Source organism: Pyrus communis, chromosome 6, assembly GCF_963583255.1.
Source record: "Pyrus communis chromosome 6, drPyrComm1.1, whole genome shotgun sequence".
Classification (NCBI taxonomy): domain Eukaryota; kingdom Viridiplantae; phylum Streptophyta; class Magnoliopsida; order Rosales; family Rosaceae; genus Pyrus; species Pyrus communis.
The window spans coordinates 29,655,873-29,680,792 of NC_084808.1; the positions used below are offsets into that span (position 1 = coordinate 29,655,873).

General features: G+C 38.5%; 4 protein-coding genes across 5 annotated transcripts; 1 reads left to right on the forward strand and 3 right to left on the reverse strand.

Annotated features, from left to right (window-relative positions):
- Positions 1–1,102: 1,102 nt before the first annotated feature.
- On the forward strand, positions 1,103–3,969 carry LOC137737911 (uncharacterized). Its single transcript, XM_068477493.1, has 3 exons — positions 1,103–1,805; positions 2,175–2,305; positions 2,843–3,969. Exons 1-3 carry the CDS (start codon positions 1,530–1,532, stop codon positions 3,624–3,626), a joined length of 1,191 nt encoding a protein of 396 aa, XP_068333594.1. The 5' UTR covers positions 1,103–1,529; the 3' UTR covers positions 3,627–3,969.
- A 679-nt stretch (positions 3,970–4,648) lies between these two features.
- LOC137736904 (ENHANCER OF AG-4 protein 2-like) lies at positions 4,649–16,434 on the reverse strand. 2 transcript variants are annotated; one of them, XR_011068810.1, is made up of 13 exons: positions 15,996–16,434; positions 15,339–15,415; positions 12,083–14,086; positions 11,469–11,991; positions 10,364–10,472; positions 10,130–10,242; positions 9,869–10,056; positions 8,505–9,195; positions 7,964–8,423; positions 7,502–7,597; positions 7,301–7,402; positions 6,745–6,951; positions 4,649–5,089 (listed from the first exon to the last, which is right to left on the reverse strand). XR_011068810.1 is itself a non-coding variant. In XM_068476218.1 (12 exons), the coding sequence occupies exons 1-11, from the start codon at positions 16,104–16,106 to the stop codon at positions 7,332–7,334; spliced, it is 4,443 nt and encodes a 1,480-aa protein (XP_068332319.1). In that variant the 5' UTR covers positions 16,107–16,434; the 3' UTR covers positions 4,649–5,089; positions 7,301–7,331. The 2 variants fall into 2 exon arrangements, 1 of the variants encoding a protein (XP_068332319.1); XM_068476218.1 differs by lacking the exon at positions 6,745–6,951.
- A 412-nt stretch (positions 16,435–16,846) lies between these two features.
- On the reverse strand, positions 16,847–20,017 carry LOC137737778 (ATP-dependent Clp protease proteolytic subunit 2, mitochondrial-like). The gene is made up of 2 exons (XM_068477330.1): positions 19,598–20,017; positions 16,847–17,527 (listed from the first exon to the last, which is right to left on the reverse strand). The coding sequence occupies exons 1-2, from the start codon at positions 19,884–19,886 to the stop codon at positions 17,103–17,105; spliced, it is 714 nt and encodes a 237-aa protein (XP_068333431.1). The 5' UTR covers positions 19,887–20,017; the 3' UTR covers positions 16,847–17,102.
- Positions 20,018–20,859: 842 nt separating this feature from the next.
- LOC137736427 (flocculation protein FLO11-like) lies at positions 20,860–22,586 on the reverse strand. Its single transcript, XM_068475695.1, has 2 exons — positions 21,935–22,586; positions 20,860–21,736 (listed from the first exon to the last, which is right to left on the reverse strand). The coding sequence occupies exons 1-2, from the start codon at positions 22,505–22,507 to the stop codon at positions 21,041–21,043; spliced, it is 1,269 nt and encodes a 422-aa protein (XP_068331796.1). The 5' UTR covers positions 22,508–22,586; the 3' UTR covers positions 20,860–21,040.
- Between the last annotated feature and the right edge of the window lie 2,334 nt (positions 22,587–24,920).

Genomic DNA, 24,920 nt, shown 5'->3' on the forward strand with positions numbered 1-24,920 from the left:
ACTAAGCAGTTTTATATATATGTTTTTCTGTTGCCTTGTTACTTAGGAGAAATTTTTCATTGTGACGGGAACATAAGTGGTACACCATGTATTTTAATAAAAGTGACATGTGATGTATCATCCCATGTACCGGTCACATTAAAAAAATCTCTCGTTAGGCTGAGTAGAGGTAGGCAGACAATAAATTATGAACAAATTCGGAATTAGGTAGCGACAATGAAATTGGAGTTAGGTTGCCGGCAACGGGAACTAAATGATGAGAGCAATTAGCGCCATCGTCAACGTAGACGGACCGGTAACAGTAGACTAGAAGCAGGGTTAGGCATATACATCATCCTTTCATGTCGTCCCGAATGCAACTTTAGACAACCATCAATGCTACAAATTTGATAAGAAAGCACTAGGCTTTGACTTTGCGGAAAAAATTAGGCAAACCTTTTTACTTGTCCAAAATGTTTGACCTGAAAGCAACTAACATAGATGGACACGTTGCATAAAGATAAACTCGTTTTATGTAAATTATTTTTGGCATTGTAAAGCAAAAACATGGTCTAACCATCTTCTCCGGTTTGACGTTCTGAAAGGAAATGATGAGAACAAAGCCGCAGTATTCCTTGATTTACGTTGGCTCAATGAAATGAAAGGTCAACATAGCACAGTGCCCATTTGAATAATTGAGCTGGATTTTGGACTAAACTTTCAAATTCTAATTGAATACACTTGGAATGTTATAAAAATTTTTAAAATTTTAATTGAATACATCCGAATTTCTAAAGATTTTAATAAACTACCTTAAAATCCTTATTGAATACACATTGAATTTCAAAAAATCACTTAATTATTACTTTTCATTTATTAAATTTTCTGATATTATAACCACCGCTCTCCGATGTCAGGTAAAACAACATGGCATAACAAAAACAGAAAAAAAACAGAAAAATGGAATTAGGAGGGAGTCTCTCTGCCAGTTGTAACGGAAATTGGGTTAAAACCAAAACAAAATTCCCATTTACAAATTTAGGAGACAAATTAAAAAGTATAAATAACATCCAAAATATTATTAATTAAAAAATAATAATCATAGCCTGGTTGTGGGGTGACGTCATCCTTAATCCTTAATCTTTAAATTTTGAGAGAGAGAAATCAGAGGGAGGGAGAGAGAAGGTAAAAACGGAAAGAGGAAAAGAGGGACTCAAAATTTCAGAGAAGAAGGGAGGAGGAGGAGGAGGAGGCAGAAAAACGTTTCATATCATCATATCCATTCGAGATTCAATTTCTGTACCCAACGAAGCATTGAACAAATCGCAGGCTGCATTTGGAAGACATATTCGAATTCATCAGGTTGATTCGATTGGTGTTGAATCAATCAAATTCCAATCAATTACATCTCTCGTCAGCGTTGGGGGTTCCGGTTATCGTCGCGGATCGAACGATGTCGATCGCTCTCAGATTCGTACATGTACTTGTAATGGAGAGGGATGAGTTATGATCGGGAGGGAATCGGATTGTGAAAGTGAAAGTGAAAGTGAATGGGGGAAGAAGGTATGCTGATGGAAAGCGAGTTTTGTTCTAGTCATGCGGATCAGATGATTTCGTCCTCTTTGCATAACCGATACAATAACTCCAACAGCAATCCAATGTTGGCTTCTTCTTCTTCGTCTTCCCCTTTTCTCCCTGTTTCGTCGCCGCCGCGGTCTACCTCTCCCGCTTTGGTAGGTGGCGGAGGCGGTGGAGCAGCGTATATAGAACACGTCGTTTCCAAGTTCGACACGCTTGCTGGCGTCGCCATCAAATACGGCGTTGAGGTACCATTTCCATTTCCTCATCTTCACTTTTGATTTTTCGCGTTTCTCCAAAATACATGTTAATTTTGGACTTTGTCTGCTTCAATTACTGTTTTGAATTTCTTGTTTTTTGTTGGTTAATCAAATATTTGCTGGATTCTGAGAAATGTTTGAGGTTCACAGCTGACGTAGTCAATGGAAAATTGGTAATGCGAATAATTGTTTTGAGTTTTAATGTTCTTTTTGCTTCCATAGGGGCATTGTGTTTTCAGATATATTGGAAATGTGTGTGTTTGTTTCCCAGCCTAATATCAGGCTGATTTTGTTCGTTTGCTTGTTCGATTATCAAGCTTTTTGTCGAAAATAATCGGTGTTTTGGTGATATTGTAGGTGGCCGACATCAAAAAGATGAACGGCCTTGTTACAGATCGCCAAATGTTTGGCCTCCGGTTTCTTCAGATTCCACTACCGGGGAGGCATCCTCCATCCCCATGTTTATCAGATGGTTCCAAGACTCCAGGGTAATTATATGTCTCTACTCTTAATTTGTTTGGTTATGGGACTTTTGTTCCGGAAACTTGTTTACGGTAGCTGCAGATATCATTATGTCAAAGTTGCATCCCTAAACATAATACACCTCTAGTTCTTCCCCGAAAGGAAATGAAGCATAAGGTCGGTTCAGGGAGTAGTGGGATGTACCCCTATTGTTAGGAATTGCACTTCTGAATCAGATTCTCATATTAATCTGCACCTATTGTGTCACATTCCAGATGTTGCTTCTTTCTTGAATGGGGGCAGCCTCGATCGCAAAGTTTTATCATTTTTGGGAATGCATTTTTAGGTGATTGTGGTCTAAATGCAATGTTCTTTGTAGATAATATGTCAAGAAGATGTATATATATACAAGTCAATTTTATCTCGGTGAAATTGAACAACTAAAGTTTGTGGGTTGTCCTTAGTCTTTAAATATTGCTTAAGATTCGAGTCATGGAATGATTCGTACCGTGTTTTGCTTGTGGTTCATTTGTGGCTTACCATTTTAACACTTGCTTATGCAGCCAGACTAGTTCTGACCAGAACCCAACTCGCAGCATACAGTGTGATCTGGTTGACTCATTCGGGTCCCTTAGAGTTACTCCTCCGAAGAAACCCTCCCCGGCTATGAACTCATTACAAAGTTATTACGGGCTGAAACCAAGAAATCAGAACTCTATAACTGAAGGTTTTGAAATGGCAGTCTACAAAAATGGAGGTTCCCATTATTTAGAAGAGGGACCATTCCTTGGAGCCTCACCAGCTTCTGACCAACCATTGAGACAATATCGAAAGTCAAGGAGCCTAGTTAAGTTGGATGAGAATAGTGAACTTTCTGATTCCATGTCTGCAGAAGGTGACCCTGATCCATTGGGGGATAAATGGATTAGAAGGCGTCAGAAATCTGAAGCAGACTTCTCTCGCACCCCTGAGAAGCTTTTGGGAGGTAACAGCGGCAGTGCCAGCAGTGCCGGGTTTTCAGCAATTTCAGGGCAGCGCTTAGCCCTTAGACCCACAGCAGCTAATAGAACTGCTTTAGGAAACGATGTTGAAGCTGGTGGCTTGAATCCTATACAAGTAGGTATGGGTGATTCTCTCACAGCAGATGGGTTATTTGGAGTGAGGAAGTCGTCAAGCACATCAAATTTGCAGGATCACGAGAGTAGCGGCTCTGCATCCATCTGGTCAACATCTAAGTGGAGTTTGAAGCCAGACTTACAAGCCTTTTCAACTGCAGCAATTGCGAAACCAATATTTGATGGTTTGCCTAAACCGATAGCAGGTCGAAGAAAAACTGCTCTTGACTAATTCACTTGATTATACTATCATTGCCGATTTGATCCATATTTTTCGCATCATCCATACCAGCAAGCATTCAACTGGTAAGTACAAAGAAACAAGAAATCGGGACGAGAGTTGAATAACACTCTATATCCTTTATCATTGAGGTACCAGGATACCGGCCCAAGCCGGCGGATGAACGATTGAGCGGAGCAACCGATTTCATGTGCAGATTAAAGAATACAATACTAGATAATTTGTTAGACAAACTTGTAACCATTGCGGCACATTATAGAGGATGTAGATTGCTATAGTCATTCCTTAGGTTTCTGGAACAATTTGTTCATACATTGATTATACTTGGTAATTCTTTTGCTTCTTTATTTAATTCTCTCCATTTTGTTTTCTGATGGGTTACGATGATGTATAATCTCGTTTCAGCAGTTATTTAATCCTGTTAAAACCACCTTTCTTTGCTCCGTCTTAACAATTGGTGGCAAAGTTTAGCTTAGTTTAGTCAGGGTTACTTCAAGCTGAGCCTTGTGCAAATAGAATGCTCGAGCATTTGCAGTTTATTTAAACTATCTATTCGTTTTGGACAGGAGTAAACGAACAAGGAAAACCATCGAGAACAGAAAAATAAAACTTAATGAAATACGAGTTAAGCATATGAATGAGCTCGAAACACATCGACAACAACCCTTCCAAAAAGACAGTTGCAATGTTTGGGAGTGACAGAGAACACTAATTTGCACCTAGAGGTTTACAAGACTGATTTAACATATCTAGCTAAACACATGACCTCAAGTCCAATGAAGAATGAGCTCCAATTGCCAGTGGAAATAAAGATTTTAAACAATAAAAGTTGGCGACGAACACTGGAAAAACAGAGTGCTGCAATTTTTTATTTTTTTCGTAGGGGGTGGTTTTCAGCCAATCTCGGGCGAATGATCAAATAACAAACAAAAAAAAAAATTCAAACCAAATCCAAAATAAATCAAAAGTGCGTGCACCACAAAATGACGAGCAATAATAAGGAACAATGGACTAGTCAGAGAGCCGCTTTTCATTTTGTGATGCTCAGTGTATAGGGTACAGCAACAACAGAACATAATCAAACCCAATACTATGCGCGCGCACACCCCAAAAAAAAAAAAAACCTAGGATCTTTACAGATTAAAAGAACTATCTCAGTGGGTACAAAGCAATGTATAAAAACTGAGGAATAAAACTTTTTAACAGTTAATAGGCATCTGTACGAACTACCTTTCTTTACATTGCAACAGATACTGTTGCTTCAAAACTGTACTCAACTAACAAATAATTATGATGAGCCTTTTCTTGGTCCAAAAATCCATGTCAAATATTTACCTGAATGTTTTACAGCAGTGCATATGCTACGGAGTCGGATTCCTTTTCCTCTGTGAGTGACCAGATAGAAACAGCCCCAAAAACGTGGTTGCTACTTCTGTTTTAATCTTCGCCGAAACCTGTGACAGAATGCATAGTTATGACGTCATTCCAAACTAAATCCCCATTAGAAACAAATTTCAAAGGGAAAAGTAAAAGCTCCACAAGACAGTCTCACATAAAAAAGATCTTGCAACACTCCACCAGAGTGAATGATTGGAAAGGTTAGAGTTAACAGGTTCTTAGAACTAAACATTCCAAAATAAATACAAACATGCATGGCCCTCACATAGCTCTCACTTTTATTGAGACCAAAAAAAAAACATAAAAGGAGCTAAGAAATCGAAACAAAGGAGAATTCTTCATGTGCAAAAATCTAGGAAAACATTCTACACACTACCATAGCAGCTGATTTGGCACAAAATGTGTTAACAAGCAACTCCGTACTGTACTGAATGCACAAAGTGAGCCACACATACAATACCACGCATTACCCAATTAACTTTTTGTTTTGATAAGTGGCAGATTATCAACATGTAGCAACAGCAATTGTAAAATAAATATGCAAAACATGTATCGGACAGCACACGCTAAAATAAACAATGATATCTCTGCCATTTGAATGAACTAGAAGATGTAGAGTGAAAGATGCGACTGAGATGTGCCTCTACCACAATGAGTCAGATAAAACTTATAGGGTCCGTTAGTTGATCTTTCACTTTCAACAGAAGAATTCACAAAAATATCCATTTATATATAACTCAAATTCTGGCTTTACAGTCAAGGTTGCAGTGATGATACTTGGTTCTACACGCTGAAGCTCGCAATATCATATAATAGTGAAAAGTATATTCCCACATTCAAAATGTGACAAATGATAATGGCTGGTTGATTGTAAACTGGACTCTCCAATCGTCTAGCAAAACTCCCTTAACAGTAGAAATTGTAATTTTCATCAAAGTTTCACAGGCTAATTCAACCTAAAATGTTATCACAAAAGGGCTATCATTTACAATTGACAAAAAAAATGTGACTTAAGATTCAAAAAGAAGAATGCACAACCCAAATATACATTCTTTGAGGGATTCCAAGTGCACTGTCAGGATCGTGAAAGACATTGGTAATATCTTAGGAACAAACCAGATAATAACCATGCATGCTCTTTCAAAATATACCAATAAATTGGTCCCCTCTCACCTTAACCAAAACTTAAAATAACTGAAAGAACGTGTAAACTGAAAAGGCAACAGATTAAAGTGATCCTATAAAGAAAAAGGAAAATTTCTCTATGATGCATGAACTCGACAACAAGTTTCTCTTGGGCGTTGAATGACATCCCAAAATGTGCTTACCGCAATTCCAACAAAAAACTAATCTTTTAAGAGAGCACTTAACCCTCAGCATATGCCGAAACGTAGCAACATACAATATTAAGACAAACCACACACTCAATCTCACCTAACTTGGAAATACCAGGACCCATCCAAGAGTGGGGAGGACAAATATCTTTGACTGTCTAATAGATGCAAAGCCCAATCAAGGACATGTTCATCCGAGTGGAGTAAGGAACACAAATTGAACCGACTGGGAGGACAATGCGTTTTACGATGCAACCAAGGTAATAACAAAATAAATTCATCAAGGGATAAAAATCGGTGCATTGAATTGATTTCTATCTATTTTGATATCAGGTATAATTACATCATTTAAAAACTTAAGAAACAAGTGTACTAACCAAGAAAGAAACATGGGCATAAACTTGGAAGCAAATGTTCTCGGGATATATTTGTCAGGAAAAATTACAATATACAGAGTCCTGCCAGGAGCCTCTACATGTCCCCAAAACTGACTTCAAGTGGTACTTGGGTTTCGTAAACAAGATGAACCCAATTTTGAAGGACAGCATAATGTGATGTAACTAATTGATATGCCACCATCAAGTCTGAAACAAATTGCAGAAAATAAATGGATTTATCACCCAGAGAGAGAGAATTATAAATCTAAGCCATCATGGAAACAGTTTGAATAATGCAGTTCAAAATGCAGCACACAAACTTGCAGAAATAGAGTCAAGGATGAAGAATCTCATGAAATCATTGAGATGATTCTGATTAAAGGATCGTGGACTCAATTCTCAAAAAATAAGTAGCACAAGAGGTCTCCATCGATTTAAATTAACAGAGGTTTCAATGAGGAATAAATCAACTAAAGTGTTCTAGAATTAAGCCATTCAGAGAAGTGCATGAGCTACAAAAAACTTAAATACTGAACAACAAAGAAAAATAACTTACAAGAATAGTTATGTAGGGATAAGTTTCACTACTAAGCTGGTCTCCAACAATTAACAGCAGGTATGTCTGGTCTACATGGCAAGATCTGGGCAGCACTATGACCTGGAAAAGTGCAGACAGAAAGTCATTTTATCACTGCAACAATGACCCAGTGTTTTCAACATGCAAGTACACTTCAAAACAAGTTTACGTAATGATCACCTGATATTGGAGCTCCAGTTGGAACATTATTGGGGGCAGAACGCTGAAAAGCCATATTATTAGGTTGCGGCCTATCAGGCGGTGGCCGAAAATAACCTGTCATAGCAGAACCAAACATAATATAAGTAGAGATGCCTAGGGTAGCGCAAATTAGGCATAGGACACATTGGTCATTGCAACTAAAACATTAGATAAAAACACTAATAAACTATTAGTACAACTGAGCGTCCATGATATCATTTTCTAGCCTCAAAGAGAAAATGAGTTTAAATAATAATACGGGCAGAAATTCCAGTTCCTTGAGTGCTACTATTCCCACCCACCTTATATTGATCTGTAATCTATACTTTAGTTATATGGTAGGTGCGAAAATGGGTTGGGTGCATGGAAATAACAACATTATACACTATTGCAGGCAACTGCTTAATGGATAGCTTGGCCACCAGGACCAGAACCCTATACCTTCATGGCCAAATGGTGGTCCCGGATGTGGGGGTCTTCCTCCATTCATCCAAACGCCTCGTTGTTCATCGGCAACGAATCGTCTTTGATTATCAGGTGGGGGAGGCAAAGAGTATGGACCGTGGTATGGTTGTTGAGGATGTTGATGAGGATGTTGCTTAGTATAGGAGAAATGACTTGAGGGATTTTGTGGTGGGGCAGGAGGTAAAGGCCTTTGAGGAAAAGGTGTAATAACTTGTTGAAATTGTTGGCTTGCTTGAGAGACTTGTGCACTTTGAAACATGTCATTATGTCCATGTTCTAGCGGCCTAGTCGAATTAAATCCAGAAGGTTCTCGAGGACCACATACTCCTGCAGGAACAAAGCAAGCTTGCTGCTGCAGAAACATCTCACTCTTGGCAGTCGCATCAATAGGGCCAACATGAGGAGCATTTCCAGCAATTTGGACATGCTGGTTACCCTGTATGGAGAAATAATGTCATAATATATACAACAATAACAATGTAGCACTGATAAAGGTGGGGAAAGCAAGAATTCTTACACTCGTGCTGCAGTATTCATGAGGCATAGGAGGTTGATATGCCACCAGCGGTGAAGGATGCACTGATGATTGCAGAGGCAGCATCTGTTGGGATAGCAAAGAAGCCTGAGTTGGCACAGATGACTGAGGAATCAATAATGGTTGATGACCAGAAGATGGTGGGGGAGGAGGTGGCTGTGATGGTATAGGCGGTGGCGGTGGTGGTGGGGAAGGAGATAACGGAAGTGGAGGTGGTGGGGGTGGGGGTGAGGGAGGCAAAGGTGGGGTTGCAGGAGGAGAATCAAGAGGCAATGGTGGAGAACCCTCTGGAACAGGGGGCAAATCAGTGCAAGCAATTGAAGCCGGTTCCATGACCCTATCTGATCCCTGCTGTTGTGGATCCAATTCAAAAGAACCATTACTGAACAAGGGTCTTTCATCCTTTGGGTGTCCAGACACATCCTCCATTTCAAGTTCACCATCTACATCCTCCAAGATACAGTGGCGCCTATCATTAGGCGTCACCGCACATGTTTCTGGCCTATCATTAGGAGTCACCGCACATGTTTCTGACTCCCCAGAAGCATAAGTAGTTTCCATTGGTGAGGAATGGCTAGCCTCCTTATATGAACAGCTAGGAAGTTCTTCTTCTTCTTCATCATCTTCAAATGCATGAGAGGACAAAAATCCAGGCAGCTGAAATGTAGCATTACTGACAAAGAGGCAAAAAACAACTACACAAATTAGATTCCAGTAAGTGCATGCAACAACATAGACGTAAAAATAATAGAAGCATTTTCATAACAACAGATCTTTAAGTACAATTTCACATAACTTGACCCAGTAATCGAACAAGATCATTGCAAGTTGCAACAAGTGTTCCACTAAAACAAACACTTGTTCGCTGAGCAAACCAGATACTCCTTATTTATTTTCTCCTCTGAACAGTACTATCATGCAATTTTCAATACTTCATGGAACAACAATAAATGTAATTTCAAAACATGACCAAACAAGAATTATAATAATATATTTTACGAAGAAAAGAAATCATTGATTTTCCATGCAGTAACATTTGAAATCCTTCAACTGCATCTAATAAATAAATAATTAAACAAAAATTCCTTGAATTGCATGTACATAAAATATGGGAAAGATATATTCATCGCATCCCTTACACGGTCATGTCCAAGTATAATGGTTTTCCGAATTAAACATGACATTGAGATTGGATTTGAGTTCCATAACCACATTTAAGTTACTTCAAGCAACAATAACAAACAGAATCTTATAGTCATGTCTGGACAAAAAAAATCGGCTTAATAGAACAAAAGAAGAATAAGGCACAACTATAAGAATTCAAGTAAAAAGTTGATATCAAATACCTGCCATACTCATCCACAAACATTCCTTCCATTTCTCTGATTGGGTCATCTATAGCACGCTCAGCTCGAGATGGACGTCTAAAGGAGAAACCAGCAATTGAATCATCGTTTGAAACTCCAATGTCATCCATGTAACGACGAAGAACAGACTCAGGAAAGATTTTTCTCTCAATCCACAGCCGTAAAACCTGGAAGAGAAGTCTGTTCCGCTTTATCTCGTATACAAGAAAAACTCATCAAATTATAAAGCAATGCACTTACCTTAAGACATTGACGACGATTATCACGAGCACCAGAACCAGGTGGAGCGGCAGCACCAAGAAGACGTGGCAATGCTGCTTGAACTGTTGGAACATATGAAGCTCCCGCAATGCCTGAATATCAATAAATAAATAGCTACCTTTAATATTTTCACAATGAACTAACATATCAGGCACGCACAAGTCACAATCCAGCAATCAAGAGAGAGAGAGAGAGAGAGATTATTACATGTACCTTTTTGATTATGCGAGATTTGTGTGATGGAATCCACAAGAAAGAAAAGATCGACCTTACGATGGAAACTAGGCTCACTCTCCAACTTCCGGATTAGTAGTTCCACAACCTGCATCAACATTTTAAATTGTAACTAAAATAGTCTACAAATCCACATCATGGTTATACGCTACAATAATCTTCGATTTTGTGTGATATACTGCAAAACTCCGAAAACATGTATTTATTGGTCAGCATAAGCAGTTTTAAATAATCACCCAACTTCATTTGCAAACTTCACACACATTACAAAATCTAGATTTGCAACCCAAAGGAATGTGCGAACTGCTATTTGAAGCTTTCTTTTTCTCAACATAAGTTAAAATTGTAGAACAGAAAGGACAACTAACTGTTAATTTGTTATGGTAGGTGTGGACAAGGGATTTAAAACTCAAAAGGACCTGCGTAATGGCCCTGGGTGAAATGAAAAATTACAAAGTTTACAAGATTTAAAACCCAAACTAGAAAGATATTTTCACTCGGCCTAAAATCTAGATTCGCAACCCAAAGGAATGTGCGAACTGCTATTTGAAGCTTTCTTTTTCTCAACGTAAGATAAAATTGTAGAACAGAAAGGACAACTAACTGTTAATTGGTTACGGTAGGTGTGGACAAGGGATTTAAAACTCAAAAGGACCTGCGTAATGGCTCTGGGTGAAACGAAAACTTACAAAGTTTACAAGATTTAAAACCCAAACTTTTTTCACTCGGCCTAACTCTCACCCATCTGATCTTTCAACTTTTATGGTATTAAAACATTTGCAGACTCAAGATGAATGGTTGTTAGTATAGAAAATCAATATTTTCACTACAGGAATATTTTGAGCTTATTTTTTAACATATAAATGTACACTGACAATATGTAATGAACATATATTACAAATTATAAATATGACATCCACCAAACATAAGGAAATGCTTTCAAATTAATATAAGATATTGAAAAACTCAAAAAGTGATGAATGAAATATAAAGGAAAATATTGTATCAATGAAATTGTAATCATCATTGAAAAGAATAAAACAAATAAAAGCTAAAAGAAACAAGAACGAGCCAAAGAGCCTACCTCATTGGCAATACCATACTTGGCACAATCAATGGCAAGACGAGTTGCACGACTAATACTTTCTTTAGTCCTAGACAAAGTCTCTATCATTCCCTCAAAAGCATCACGAGCAACAGCTGCCTCGGTACCACCACTAAGTGATCCTCCAGCAGTTCGATGCCCAGAGCTAACTCTTCTTTCTGAGATTTCCTCCAAATCAAGTTGAATTTGTGATACATATTGTCGACCATGAGTAACTGGGGAAGCTACATTTGTGAGTTGATTGGACCCCGAGATATCTGCCTGCAATGCAGTGCTAGAAATGGACAAAAAACCCTGAACTGCAGAAGGGCTGGGGCTCCTCCCTTGCATATCTGAGTTAGACACAAGAGTGGAACTGGAAAATCCAAGGAAAAAATTTTGCGACTGAGCTTGTTTCCTTTTGGCTTGCGCAACTGCAATAAGATGCCTCATAGACTGAGATGATTCCGGAGTTCTAGAATCCATGGATATGCCAATTTTATCGTCTCTGCCAACTTCCATTCTGTTATTAAGAAAACAAGCAACAAATTATCAAACATTAGAAAATGCAAATAGCAACCATGCAAACAATTAAGAAGAAAAAGCATGGATACCTTTCACCAGATAATGAAATGTACTCGGCTTCATTTTCTGTTAAAATCGCAGAGTCGCTGATCTGAGGGAATGATCGTGGAGTAGGTTTAGACTTTTCTCCAGAAGGTGCAGACTTGTTTCTTGCCTGGTTATTAGAAGAAACCGAACTGTTAGACAATAAACCTGAACCCTTGCTAGACACAGCCTGAGCCTTCTTTTGAGTACCAGTACTAGAGATTTTAACCAGAGATTTTGCGGGTTTCTGCTGTTCCACAACTGGTTTAGTGGTTGCAACCAACTGGGGAGACTTCTTAGGAGAAATCAAGGTTGGTTTTTCCTCCTTGGACAGCAAATGCCCAGGTTCTGATTTTTTTGGACTGTGATACACATGCACCACCTTTTCAAGACTCTTTTTCTCAATTTGAGGTTTCTTTTCTGGCCTCTCCTCATCCGCTTGAGGTTTTCTAGGTGAAGAATGATATATCATCTGAAATTCAGTAGGACATTTGGTACTCTGTTGAGCAGTATTTGACCTCTCATGGTTTTCATTATTGCTCTTTACAGCGTCTGCAGAATATGAAGACCCTTTAAAATTTCGGGAAGATCCTCCATGAACTGGTGTTTTGGGTTTTTCCTCCTCCTCCTCCTCATCATAGAGGCACACAGCTCTCCGCTTCCTCTGTGTAGGAACTCTAACGTCAGTAGAGCATGATATATCATTCTTCAGAGCGGGATCCTCTTCCTTCTTATCGTCACTAACCAAAGTATCAGAATCAGGCATAGCCTCCAATGCTCGACGGCGACTCTTTGTTAGGGGTAGCGCGGCTTCATCACCAGGACCATTGGGTCCACCAACAACATTTTTGGACATGGAAACTAGATGGTTCTCTCTTTTCACATGTGAAGTTGACAAATTTGAATCCATTATTTTTAATGTCTTGTCATCAACATCAGAACTAGGAGATAGACTCTTCGTAGTTTTAGAGACCGAACCCTTTGAAGCACTATCCCCAGCATCTACATGTTTTGACTTTTTGGAACAACGTGAAGGATCATTTGTTCCCAAATTAGGCTTTCCAAGCCCTGGTTGAACCCCCTTTGTCCTTCCCGAATGTTTGTCTTTGGCCTGCTCCTCAGAATCATCTATCACATTATCTGGCAACTTGACTTGCTTGTTGGCTTTAACCAGGTCTTTTGTCTTTTTCCCAACCTTACCACTAGTATCTGATTTTAGAGCATCTGGGGAGAACTCCCTCTTCCTGCCACCAGAGCCAAGTTTGCCTTTTGTTCCATCTTTTAATCGATCACCAGATTGTGGGTGATCAACACGACCAATTGAGTTATCATCCTTCAACGATGTAACAGCAGAACGATTTTTTTGTTCCTCAACTGTGCCACCATGCTTCCTCTTTGATCCAGTAACCATCTTCGTCATCTTGTGGCCATTTGCTACAGACCTCCGTCCATCACTGCGTTTCTTTGTGCGATCATCTTCTTCACGCTTACTACCAGAAACTTCTTCCTTGGGATGAGAAGAATTCTCTGGATTAGATTTCTTTAATGCCTCTTTTTTAGGCGGTGGAACTGCAGCCATTTTATTTTTTCTCTCAGGAGAAAAAACTTGAGAACTCTCATTTGCTCCACATGAGGTAGATGGGTTTACATCGTCATCATCATTTTCACCTTGTGCCTGTGAACAGCATTCCAGCTTAGGGCCAATATCACCTATGCCTTCTTCCGTGTCTGTTTGTCCATTGGAATCCCGTACACCCTCCCCATCCTTTAAGTCAACATCAATCCCATTATCTTCTATGCCATCACCAGATGGAGCCTCACATCCGGTGTCTGATCTATCAGTATCATCCCTCAAATCATTTGACCTCTTTTTGTGTAACTCGTCAAATGCCTGACATATGTCCTTCACAGCTTGGGAAAAATACTTTGTTTTCGCATGACAACGACCTAATAATTTGTTTTTTGCCTCACTAGTGAATGCCTGAATATCTGCAGGGGCAACAAAAGCTCTGTGGAGTGGGGAAAACAACAACAAGAATAACATATCAGTAGCAGTCAGTTTAACCAGCAGAGCAAAAAACAAACAAATAGATGAAGTAGAAACTGAGCAGAGCAAAAAACCACAAAAGGAAGAATTGTGGACTCTAGATTTGGTCTAAATGGTTCCACTGGTTCTTTTTTGTTTCTATACGCAATTCAATGTGGTTTTAGATTAAGAATCAAGTTCTATACTTACCAGATTTAAGAACCAATTAATATTTACTTTCAATTCAATGAGAACAAGGGTATAAGATTATAAAGGAGACCACATTTGACACTCGCCATAACATTTTATTGATAGAAAGAAAAAAAGGAAAAAAACTGACTAATTCTTTTTAGTTGTGCAAAATGTAGATTTCACTAGTGAAAATGTAATCGAGTAGGAAATAATTTCCCTCAGATGTCATCCTGAAATTTTCATTAGGTAATGCATCAGTAGATTTTACTAGCCCCTTTTCTGCCCCAGTAGAAACTATTAATTCAAAATCCAATATTACAACTTTTGAAATCTTAACCACTTAAATTTTCCTCTACCAAAACAAACTGAAATGCAGGCAGAAATTTCAATCTTGTTCTTGTAAGCTTCTAGGAATAACATCAAAACCACAAGTACCACCAAATGTAGAACGAGAATTCACAAGAAGTCACAAGACAATCCTAAGCAATAATAGATTTAACAATCAATAACTGAATGTTTCAGTGAGTTCTAGTTTTCCTTTGAAACACAAAATTGCGGAGAGGAAATATAACAAACTGCACATGCCAAGGTCAATACATTTCATGTTTCCATATGGCATCTTGAAGTACATTTTGCCTTAGATAGGGATGAATCAGCTAAATACAATTGGTAGACTAAGTTGTCCTTTTCACCTTGCGGTATGTATACTGTAGGCTGTTTATATATTAGTGTTTTTTTAATCATAAAAACCCAGGTAATAACAGGTGGTTAAATGTACATGTGACAGCAGACTGTATTCACTTGCGTAAACAAATACAAAACTATCAAATGAGATATACTTACATCTCTTCCGTTGCAAAAAAATTGTCAATTTCACCTTTCTGTGATCTACACCCTAGGTTGTCAATATATTAGTGTCTTATTTCTTGTTATGAAAACTCCATGCACAAGAGGTATTTCAATGTACACGTAACACATTTCACAAACAAACTTTATCCAATATACATGAACAAATCTGAAATTATCAAATGGTATGAACTTACATCTCTTCCGTTCCAAAAAATTGGACAAAATATTTCTTTGGATCAGGGACCTTCTTCCAATCTTCAGGCCTGCTAATCTAAAAATTCAAACCCACAAGAGTTACCTCAAACACAAACCGATTGTCGCGTAGACTAAAATCTGACTGAGTTACTCTTATCAATAAAAACATTAAACATAGTCCATCAATTTTGTGCTCATACTTATACTGCGAAAAGCATGATACTGTATTTTAAAAACCAACACATTCATCATATGAATCTAACATTTTATTCGCCAAGAAAAAAAAAAAAAGCAAAAACAATATACGTTCAATCCAATTCCTTTTGGTATATTGCAAAGTTAAGGGCAAGATATACATGATTTCTGAGAAGCCTCACAATGTTCAGTCCCATTCAGTAACTGCACGAGTCCGAAAGCTTAGGAAAATTTGTTAATAATTACATACTACGAGAAGTCAAATCCAAGTAGTGCACACTAATCAACAAGCAAAACAAAAGTGTACATATATAAACCCCAACGCCCAAAACACAACATAAAGAGAAAGGAAAAACCGAAAAATTGCACAAAGAGAAAGGAAAAACCGAAAAATTGCACAGCCGAAGACGAAGCAGCAGAATCCGTAAACGAAACAAAGGGAAAGGCATGAAAAAGCAGACCTTGGCGGGCCAATAGGGGAAGCCCTTGACCTTAGCAAGGACAAGATCGCCGAGACCCAACTTGCTCTTATCCTTGGCCTTGCTCGCTCCGCGTCTACGCCCCGGAGCCATGGCGTGGACGCCGCAATCTTAGAAGCAAAAGGAAAAACCCTAATTGAATCGTCGCAATCGAATCGCAAAAGCAGCTACGAAAACCCTATAAAAGCCCCAGAGGTCGGAATTGGAATGGTCGCCCGTTGTTGACGGCCAGTGGATGCTCCGACGCCGGAGAACTAGGTCATCGGGCGGCAGGGCTCTGCATTCACAATTCCAGCGAGCCAAGGAGAGAAGGAGAGAGAGTGTTGGAGTGAGAGAGACACAGAGATTGTAGAGAGAAATTGAGGCGGTCGAAGGGTGAGAGATTGTAAATTTTGCGAGGAGGAGGGCTTGGGCTTTCAGCTTCTTTGTTTTGGGGGGGTGGCGGGGTGGTTTGGGCGCACCAAAGGGAATTTTGCCGAATCGGAATGGGACGTATCGGTATTTTTCCGATTTTTCTTTTATTCTTGGTTCACTTTCTTTTACATATTAATATTAGTAATCGGGACAAAAGCGCATTAAACCTTTTTTATTCCTTAAAAATTTTAAATTTAAGAAGATGAGATTGGTCGGGACTCGCTCCGAGGGATGGTTTTATGTGCTGTCTGTGTACGTGGCAAAGATTCCTTATTTTTTTCCATTTCTGTTTTAATTCCCTCTTCCCCTTTTTTTCTTTCTATTTAATCAATAAATCTAAAATGTAAATACTGCTTCACTTTATTCAATGGAAATAGGAAATAGGAAATAGGGAATAGGAGCAAAAGATGAAGAAAGAATCAACAATGAGAAAGTATGCAACATCAAATTGGTTAAGAGCATTTACCCTGCACTCTCTGACATTCTTTTTCTCGTCACTCCAAAATTGAAGATTAATAGTGATGCTGCTCTTGAGGAAAATACTCAATTCCAAATGAATGCCAAGGCGAGAAACAAATCATTTTAACCTCCGGGACGGACCGAAACATGAGAAATATAATTCTGAGAAAGCTAAAAAGGGGAGATGGTTTCTGACTGAGACCTAGATGTCTGCTCCTACTTTGAACTTTTATCTTTTTCTTTGCCATCATTGGCAACAGCATCAGTCACCAGAGCCATTGGTCTTTCGTCAATCACCTCATCAATGATTCCGAATGCCCTTGCCTCTTCTGGGGTCATAAAATGATCCCTGTCCATATTCTTCTCAATTATATCTACTGATTGCCCTGTATGCTTTGAGTACAACGCATTAAGGGAATCCCAGATACGAACAATCTGCTTCGTGTGAATTGTCATATCTTTGGCCTGTCCGCTGTACCCGCCTGAAGGCTGATGAATCATAACTGTAGCATTTGGGAGAGACCGCCGCTCACCCTTGGTGCCTGCAGCTAAGAGAAGAGAAGCCATTGATGCAGCTTGGCCCAAACAAATGGTACTGATTGGTGACCGAATGTACTGCATCGTATCATAAATTGCAAGACCTGTATGCACCAATACAATCATCACCATGTAACAATGCTGGTGAATTTTAACCAAATCATGCATTGAGTCTCGTCTATTCCTCTATTCATTGATATCATTTTCTGCCAAGTCTCGTTTCTTTTTTATAGTATAAAACATAGCCATACTGTTTAAAAATCACATCACAAGTATCAGCAAATTAAGGAATTAAAACATACCATAAGGGGGAAACACAAGCATTGTACTAACGTTTCTCCCAAATATAATAACATTGTAGTAAGGATTGTAGTATCAACTTTTTGAATTGACATATCTAATAGAAACCGTTTTAAGTAAGACCAAATGTTCAATAAAGATTTATGTTGTTTTACCCCAACTACCTGGTACAAGGCTTACACTTAGTTGACTTCTTGACCCCAATTAGAAAACATAAAGAATTGAGGTTTGGTGAAAGCAAGTGATCAGAACAAATTAAATGTTAATCGTAATTTCATGCAGTACGATTTGGAACACCATAATCAAGTTTGGCCATAGCCATGTTGTCTTCCATTTCTATCTACCAGATCAGTATTACCAATATGCTTAGTGCGTAAGGCTCAGCTCCAAAGCCAGGAGTATATAGATAGGGTAGACTCATAAATGGAAAAATAGTTCTGTTGTAGTTATGCACTTAGTCTTCAGTTTTGCCAATCTCATGTGGCAGTCTAATGAAGCAGAAAATTGCGCGCTTTCAAGCAAGTTAAGTATTGAGGCGGTTCAACAAAGTGAAAAAGTGCGTGGCACAACTCCATTCATGGTTGTGATACCTAGTTTTTCTTCATAATATTATAATTTATGCAGACACAAGATGTTTGGCTGCCACACAACTCTACAGCTACCTTCCAAAACTCAGACAGTATTTTCCTTAAACATCCAGTACTAATATTCCCACACACCACTATACCATTACCAGGAAATCATCTATCAAGCATGATCACCCTCTGCCTCTCTTTTTTCTTACTTCCTAGGATTAGCTTATTAATGCTCTACAATCTATTCAAGTTCGTGGACCACTAATATCCGTACTACAAAGCTTATGGCTAGCAGTCGTTTTCCCGTTTGTTTAAACCGACACTTAACAATTAACAACATTTCGGATTCAACTATAGTTAACATAAACCAAGATAGAGTTAAAACTGTAACCAATATTACGGTGAAAAGGACCCATGTCAAAGAGTGCAACCACTAAGTGCCTCAGCATTGGTGATATATGGTATACATGATCATACAATGGTAATTTAAAATTTCTGTTTTACTTGGATGGAGATCCATCACCACTATTAATTCCAATTCCAAAATGCTACCAACATCATCATTTCATGGTTATGCATGTCAATGACTTCTCTAACCGTTCTACTTCGTGACGGGTCTGTAGAATCAAATTCCACTCGACAACTTAGTATTTAGTAGATTTTTAAGTCATAAGAAAATCCCATACTTCTCACTGATAATGCGCTTATGATACAGGTTACACAAACCAAACTATTCACAAAATCCTCTGAACCAACAAATCCACATATCCATTAGTTTTCTTAAGGCCGCCTCATTTGATGAGAGGATCGGGTTGGGTGGGACTATTCACTATATTGAAGGCATTTTCAAGGAAGAAATGAATGACAAATCCCTTATTTTGTCCAACTTGAAGGTTACCCACAAAGAAAAGATTACAGATTTCATGGGTACGAGTTAGAATAAATTCACTGTCCACATATATTCAACAAGGATATACATTGCGCTACAGATTTCGAGCTTATAAATAAACTCATCGATTATCAAAATTCATTTTCGAGAAACAGATACTGCGCATATAAATTCATTCTACTGTTAATATAACAACAAACAACCAAAAACACAAATAAGTAAACCAGGTGGTGAAATGGAAGTCGAAATCGGGTTAAAATCTATAAAACAAAATCGACTATCTCATTTCTGACATCTCAAAATTGCAATCGGCAAATCGAAAACCAAAACAATATGTAAATTAAAGCACGAGAATTTCACACACCTATAAAAAATTAAACAGAAATAAAAATGGGAAATAACAAAAGGACCTGCAGTGACGTGACCACCGGGGGAATTGAGGTACATGTGGATGGGCTTCGACGGGTTCTCGGATTCCAAGTAGAGAAGCTGCGCGACGACAACGTGGGAAGTGTCGTCGTCGATGGGTCCGTTGATGCAAATGATCCGCTCCTTGAGGAGGCGGGAGAAGATGTCGTACGCGCGTTCCCCTCGGGAGGAGTGCTCAATGACCATGGGGATCAAGCTGTAGCTGCGCAGAGATGGGCGCCATGGCCTGCTGCTTGCCAGGAGCTTCGCCTTTGAGATTAAGCCTCTCATAATGACAGAAACGAGGGGAGGGATTCGCAGACGAGGGATAGGTTTTATGGGTTCAAACGTTACTCGAACCCTCGAAGTGTTCGAGGCACTGTGTTTTTGTGTTTTAGGATCTGGGTTGGTCGGGTTCCTATGTGGTCGGGTTAAGGAGTTGGGGGTTTTGTTAATACCACATGTAGGTCAAGGTAAAATACAAATCAAAGAGTGGGTGGAGAAAATTGTTTGTGTTTGGGTCTGTACGGATACGTAGTTCGGTTACTGGACCTATACTTTTCAGGGTTAAGGTTGTGAAGTGAGAAAAACATTTTTTTTTCTTGTAAATAAGTTTTGGTAAAATTACATTTTAAAAGTATTCTTCTTTTATTTATGAACGTGAAGTCTTAGTTAAGTAAAAATTTTAAATCTCGTAAATGATAAGTTTGATATCAATTTATTTTCCTCACCTCTTAATATAATATATTTGTATAAATTAAAAAAACTTAAAAAAAAATTGTGAACTGCTATGGTTTCACATATGAGTGACAAATCCTTGCAAAGCAGCCTTCTTATTTTTATAAGTGGTTAATAGTTGGATTAGTTAAGAATATTCACTTGTGAATTAGTAATACGATTTAGTGGTAATTTTTTTTTTTTGTCGGAAAAAAAAAAAGAATACAAAACTTAATTGTTGAAACCCAGGACAAATAGAGATTTGTATGAATGGGGTCATCCTCAAACAACAAAATCACAATTAAAAACTTCAAAAATTTACTGAACAAAACGTTTATGTATTAATTCATAAAGTTTTCATACGTACAAAACAATTAGAATCATTGCTTGAAGGATGTAATGGCTAGTCTGGTGTAAGTAGCTTGCTTTGTAGCGGCTTTTGTACTTCATCTCTTCTTAATGATATTGCTATCGTTCCAGATTAAAAAATAAAAAAAAATGTAACAATACACAAATATTTCATGACACATGATACTTTGATGTTCTCAAAATTTTAATTACACACAAAGCAAGGACAAAATGATGAAACAAGTAATATTTCATATGTGCCAATCACATATACTTTCAAAATATCACAGTAATAAATAACTTATAACTTATTTGATTGAACGTCGTTTCCTTATTTTTCTTTTATTGCATCTCAAATAGCCCAATTTCTAGCTGCAAGTTTATGGAATTATATTCCGGTGATTCCTCTCAAGAAATCCCTCCAAGACGACCTTCTTCTTGCTTTCTTCAGAATTCATATCCAAGGCCCGCGGGGTATTAACATTGGAACTGGAATTATGATGAGGGTATCCAAATCCATCGGCAGCAGTAGTGGTGGCGGCCGCCGCTGATCTTAAGCGCGGGAGGAAGTAAAACCATGCGGACGTAGACAGAATAGCACACAAACGACCCCATACTAACATAATAATCAACGTCACCAAAATAATAGACATACCAATCAGTGGATCCAAATTCTTCCCGTTGACTGCAGTCGACTCTCCCTTTGCCTTAGCCTTCCCCCTATTATTATTTTTCGATCCGGGGTTGTTGGACACGGTAGTCGACCACGACCACGACGAATATTGTTTACTAAAATTGTGTGTCACTGACGGAGTCACCGGCGCCCCCTGTTGAGTTTGGCTTTCGCGAGCGGGGAAAGACACGGAGTGCAACACTGTCCGAGTACAAGACGTGGGCGTCCTGGCCTCCTGTCCAGCCGGTGAATCTGGTTGGCTTTGGCTGCTAGGTGGTCCTTTTCTTCCTGCAATAGTTGTTCTTGTTCTTAGTAAATCAATCTTCCGGCAAAATCGCTTTTGACACATGCCATCCTTAGGGGACTCCAAATGCTTCCTACTTTCGTGGTTGATCGTGTTGGTCTGCAACGGCACAAATAATTCATTAACGACAACTAAACTATTCCACGTAACCAATGGAATAAATTACAACAATTACATTAAGCTGTTTTTTTATTCTATACAAGTGAAGTGATAATGGGGGAGCAAAATCAAACTTGAAACCTTGAATCTAACCGTCGATGCTCTTATCTACGAGTGAATGAATATTAATTACTATACCTGTGGAGGGTTATGGTTCATAGGGGTCTGCGGGTCTGAAACGATGGGAGGAGGCTCAGCCTCTTCCCGACTTGGAGTCCCTGGCGGCTCCCCATCGGTGGTGGCCGGTAGTACTTCTTCGGAGTTAGAGACAAGGTTACCAGACTTTGACTTTGACTTGGTATGCAAGCTGGAAAACTTGACCACCTTGGACGGACGCTCCCCTTTGTCAGTGACCGTGGTGCCGGAGGTGTCGATGGGGACGGTTTTGGCGGCGGACTTCTTGGTGCGAAACCTCCAGCTTGACCGAGAAATCAAATACGAGCTGCGTTGACTAGTAATACTAGTTGAATGTTCACCCTTCATATCAATCTTACGGTCTTCGCGATTATCTTCTCGGGTATAGTTAGCTTCCTTTCGGATGAGGGGGGCCGACTTTGATCTCATAATCCGTCTGCGACTCGTTTGCCTGGAAAATCCGAAGCAAGCAAGAAACAAACTGTGTTTTGGTTTGGATGTCGACGGAGTAGGAGTAGTTATAGGACTAGGAGTGGGAGTAATGGTTTTCTTTTTTATTTCTGCCATGGAAATCATGAGATAAAGGAGGAGGGGTAGGCAGGGAGATGGATCATGGAGAGAGAGGAATGGATGGCCTCCAACTTTGAAGAAAATACCAGCGGGTTTGCTCGCCTCTAATGCTCGACCATAATACCTTGAATTTTACATATAATTCACTATTTTTGCGATGAAAATGTTGATATTAATATGTATTAATTTAGTCCCAATTGGTGTATTTTATTCTTATTTTTAATGATGGCGTTGTTTATTGCTAATTCGGATGTGTAATAATATTAAAATGGGTTTGGTTAAAACTTGAGAATTAGGGATGCGTGACTTTTAGACTTTGGTGGCTAATTAAGAAGAACAAGTCCCCAAGACCTTTTAGAAGAGAGATTTTTCATTGTGATCATCACACGAGATGGTACACCACGTGTCATTATATAAATTGTCGGATATGTATGTTAAAAAGTTAATAACTTAAAAAGTAAAATATTTCACCATTTATATAAAAACACGTAATGTACCACCCATGTTCCCGTCACAATTAAAAATTTCTACTTCCAGACTTCCAGTTCCACGTTTTAACCACGCTTCCATCATCTAGCTTCTACATTAATCCCCATGTATTATTCGCCTAATCCTTAATTTGGTGAGTTTGATTAATTTAAACAATACGAATAATTTATTAAATTCTCAGGAAAATATTTACATCTCTTGCTGTAACATTTAAAAAAAAAATCAATGAAGAAACATCATGCCCCATATTTAGTTGCAACGGAAGCCATCGGGTGAGTTACTTCGTTATATTAACGACAAAGTATAAGAAGTCAACTGACTCCAATTGTCTAGTCATCTGGAAGACATCATAAATCTCAACATTATAAGAATCAAACTCATAATTAGGCCCGTGTGTTATACTTCATTTTACCCAAACTCAATTTTACCGCTTTAGTAAGTCATTGAGATTAGTGGTGATGGTGGTTAAGAAGATAGACGAGAGAAGAAAAGTTAAAGTTCGAAACCCTCCATTTATCCAAACTCCAATTTACAGTTTTAGTAAGTCACTAAGGTTAACCTAGTAGTGAGTGTCACATCCAGGTCCGGACCCCCATCACATTCCGGACTCGACTCTACCGTAGCACGATATTGTTCTCTTTGAGCCCCTACCATGCCCTCACGGTTTTGTTTCTGGGAATTCACATGAGAACTTCCTAGTGAATCCATACGTACAAATCTTTCCAAATTGGAATTGTTAGTTTATAAAATAAAAAGTTAATTGCCACTTGAAATTGAAATTGGCGGAAATCCAACCGTTGGATTGTAATGAAATTTTAGTATATTGTTCTAGAAGCATAATGTGGATCCTTGGAAATTTCGGATCGGAAATCTGGGATGCGGATCTTCTGGAACAAATTGTAGGGGTGTGTTCTATATAAATTATGTATTCTATTGATAAGGATTATGAGTCATGATTTGATAATTGTTCTAGGTGCCGATTGTTCGTGACCGCCTCAACCTTCGTGCTAGGGATTTACAAATTTTAGCGAGGACTCCAGGTGAGTGGGTTTTTGGTTTTTTATACAAGTATATATGCTTTATGTTTTAGAATATGCATCTAGTGATTGCTTATGTTATTGTTGATACTGTGAACTACAAATGGCTTGATCCCTGTTTAGGGTACGTAGGCAATCTAACGAGATGTTAAATGCAGCCATACAATAAATAAGACTAAACAATTGAGACAATAGCCTTGTTTGGGGAATTGAGCAATGTGAAGGAGATTGATGGAAAATGTGAGATTTAACCTTATTTATTGGTGGTTAAATGTTGGTTATAAATTAATGTGTGAAGAATTGTAATATTGAAGTGAAAAATAGTTAGGAATGATAGTTAATTTAATTAGTGCTTAGTTGAGCTTATCACCGACAATTATTTCCAAAGGTAAATAGTTTGGGAGTAGGGTGTTACAGCGTACGCATATTATGCCATTTGTATATATGTTTATATATTTGGAAATATTATGATATGGTTGAATTTCATATTTACATTCTGGTATATTCATATGTATGTTACTTGCACATAATTAAATGTGAACGCTCTGATACCAAACTGATACACCCCGACCCGGAATATCCACTAGGACTCCAAATCGAGTTGTGCTGGGCGACACCCGGAAGGTGACGAAGCCAAAAATTGTGATGATGATAAAAAAATATGAATTAATTTGAAACTAAGAGTGTCTAATTACCAAAATGCGCTATGAGCGGGAATGAACCTATTACACACGCGATATAAAGCATAAGTAAAGTACAGTAAGGTAAGGTAATAATTATATCATCATAAGAAGACACTTGAACTGAAAAGTGCCAAAAATCCTCGTCGATACAAACACTCTACTATTAGAACCTGGAGGGGTGTAAAAATAGAAAATGTGAGTGAGTGAAAC

Excerpts from the sequence above, each read along its gene's own strand:
- LOC137737911 (XM_068477493.1), top strand. The coding sequence starts at position 1,530 with ATGGGGGAAGAAGGTATGCTGATGGAAAGCGAGTTTTGTTCTAGTCAT. Across the intron at positions 1,806-2,174 it reads CCATCAAATACGGCGTTGAG|GTGGCCGACATCAAAAAGAT; the intron begins GTACCATTTCCA and ends GTGATATTGTAG. Across the intron at positions 2,306-2,842 it reads GATGGTTCCAAGACTCCAGG|CCAGACTAGTTCTGACCAGA; the intron begins GTAATTATATGT and ends TTGCTTATGCAG.
- LOC137736904 (XM_068476218.1), bottom strand. The coding sequence starts at position 16,106 with ATGGCTCCGGGGCGTAGACGCGGAGCGAGCAAGGCCAAGGATAAGAGC. Across the intron at positions 15,416-15,995 it reads TCCCCTATTGGCCCGCCAAG|ATTAGCAGGCCTGAAGATTG; the intron begins GTCTGCTTTTTC and ends TTGAATTTTTAG. Across the intron at positions 11,992-12,082 it reads ATTTCATTATCTGGTGAAAG|AATGGAAGTTGGCAGAGACG; the intron begins GTATCCATGCTT and ends TCTTAATAACAG.
- LOC137737778 (XM_068477330.1), bottom strand. The coding sequence starts at position 19,886 with ATGAGAGGCTTAATCTCAAAGGCGAAGCTCCTGGCAAGCAGCAGGCCA. Across the intron at positions 17,528-19,597 it reads CGGTGGTCACGTCACTGCAG|GTCTTGCAATTTATGATACG; the intron begins GTCCTTTTGTTA and ends TGGTGCATACAG.
- LOC137736427 (XM_068475695.1), bottom strand. The coding sequence starts at position 22,507 with ATGATTTCCATGGCAGAAATAAAAAAGAAAACCATTACTCCCACTCCT. Across the intron at positions 21,737-21,934 it reads TGAACCATAACCCTCCACAG|ACCAACACGATCAACCACGA; the intron begins GTATAGTAATTA and ends GTGCCGTTGCAG.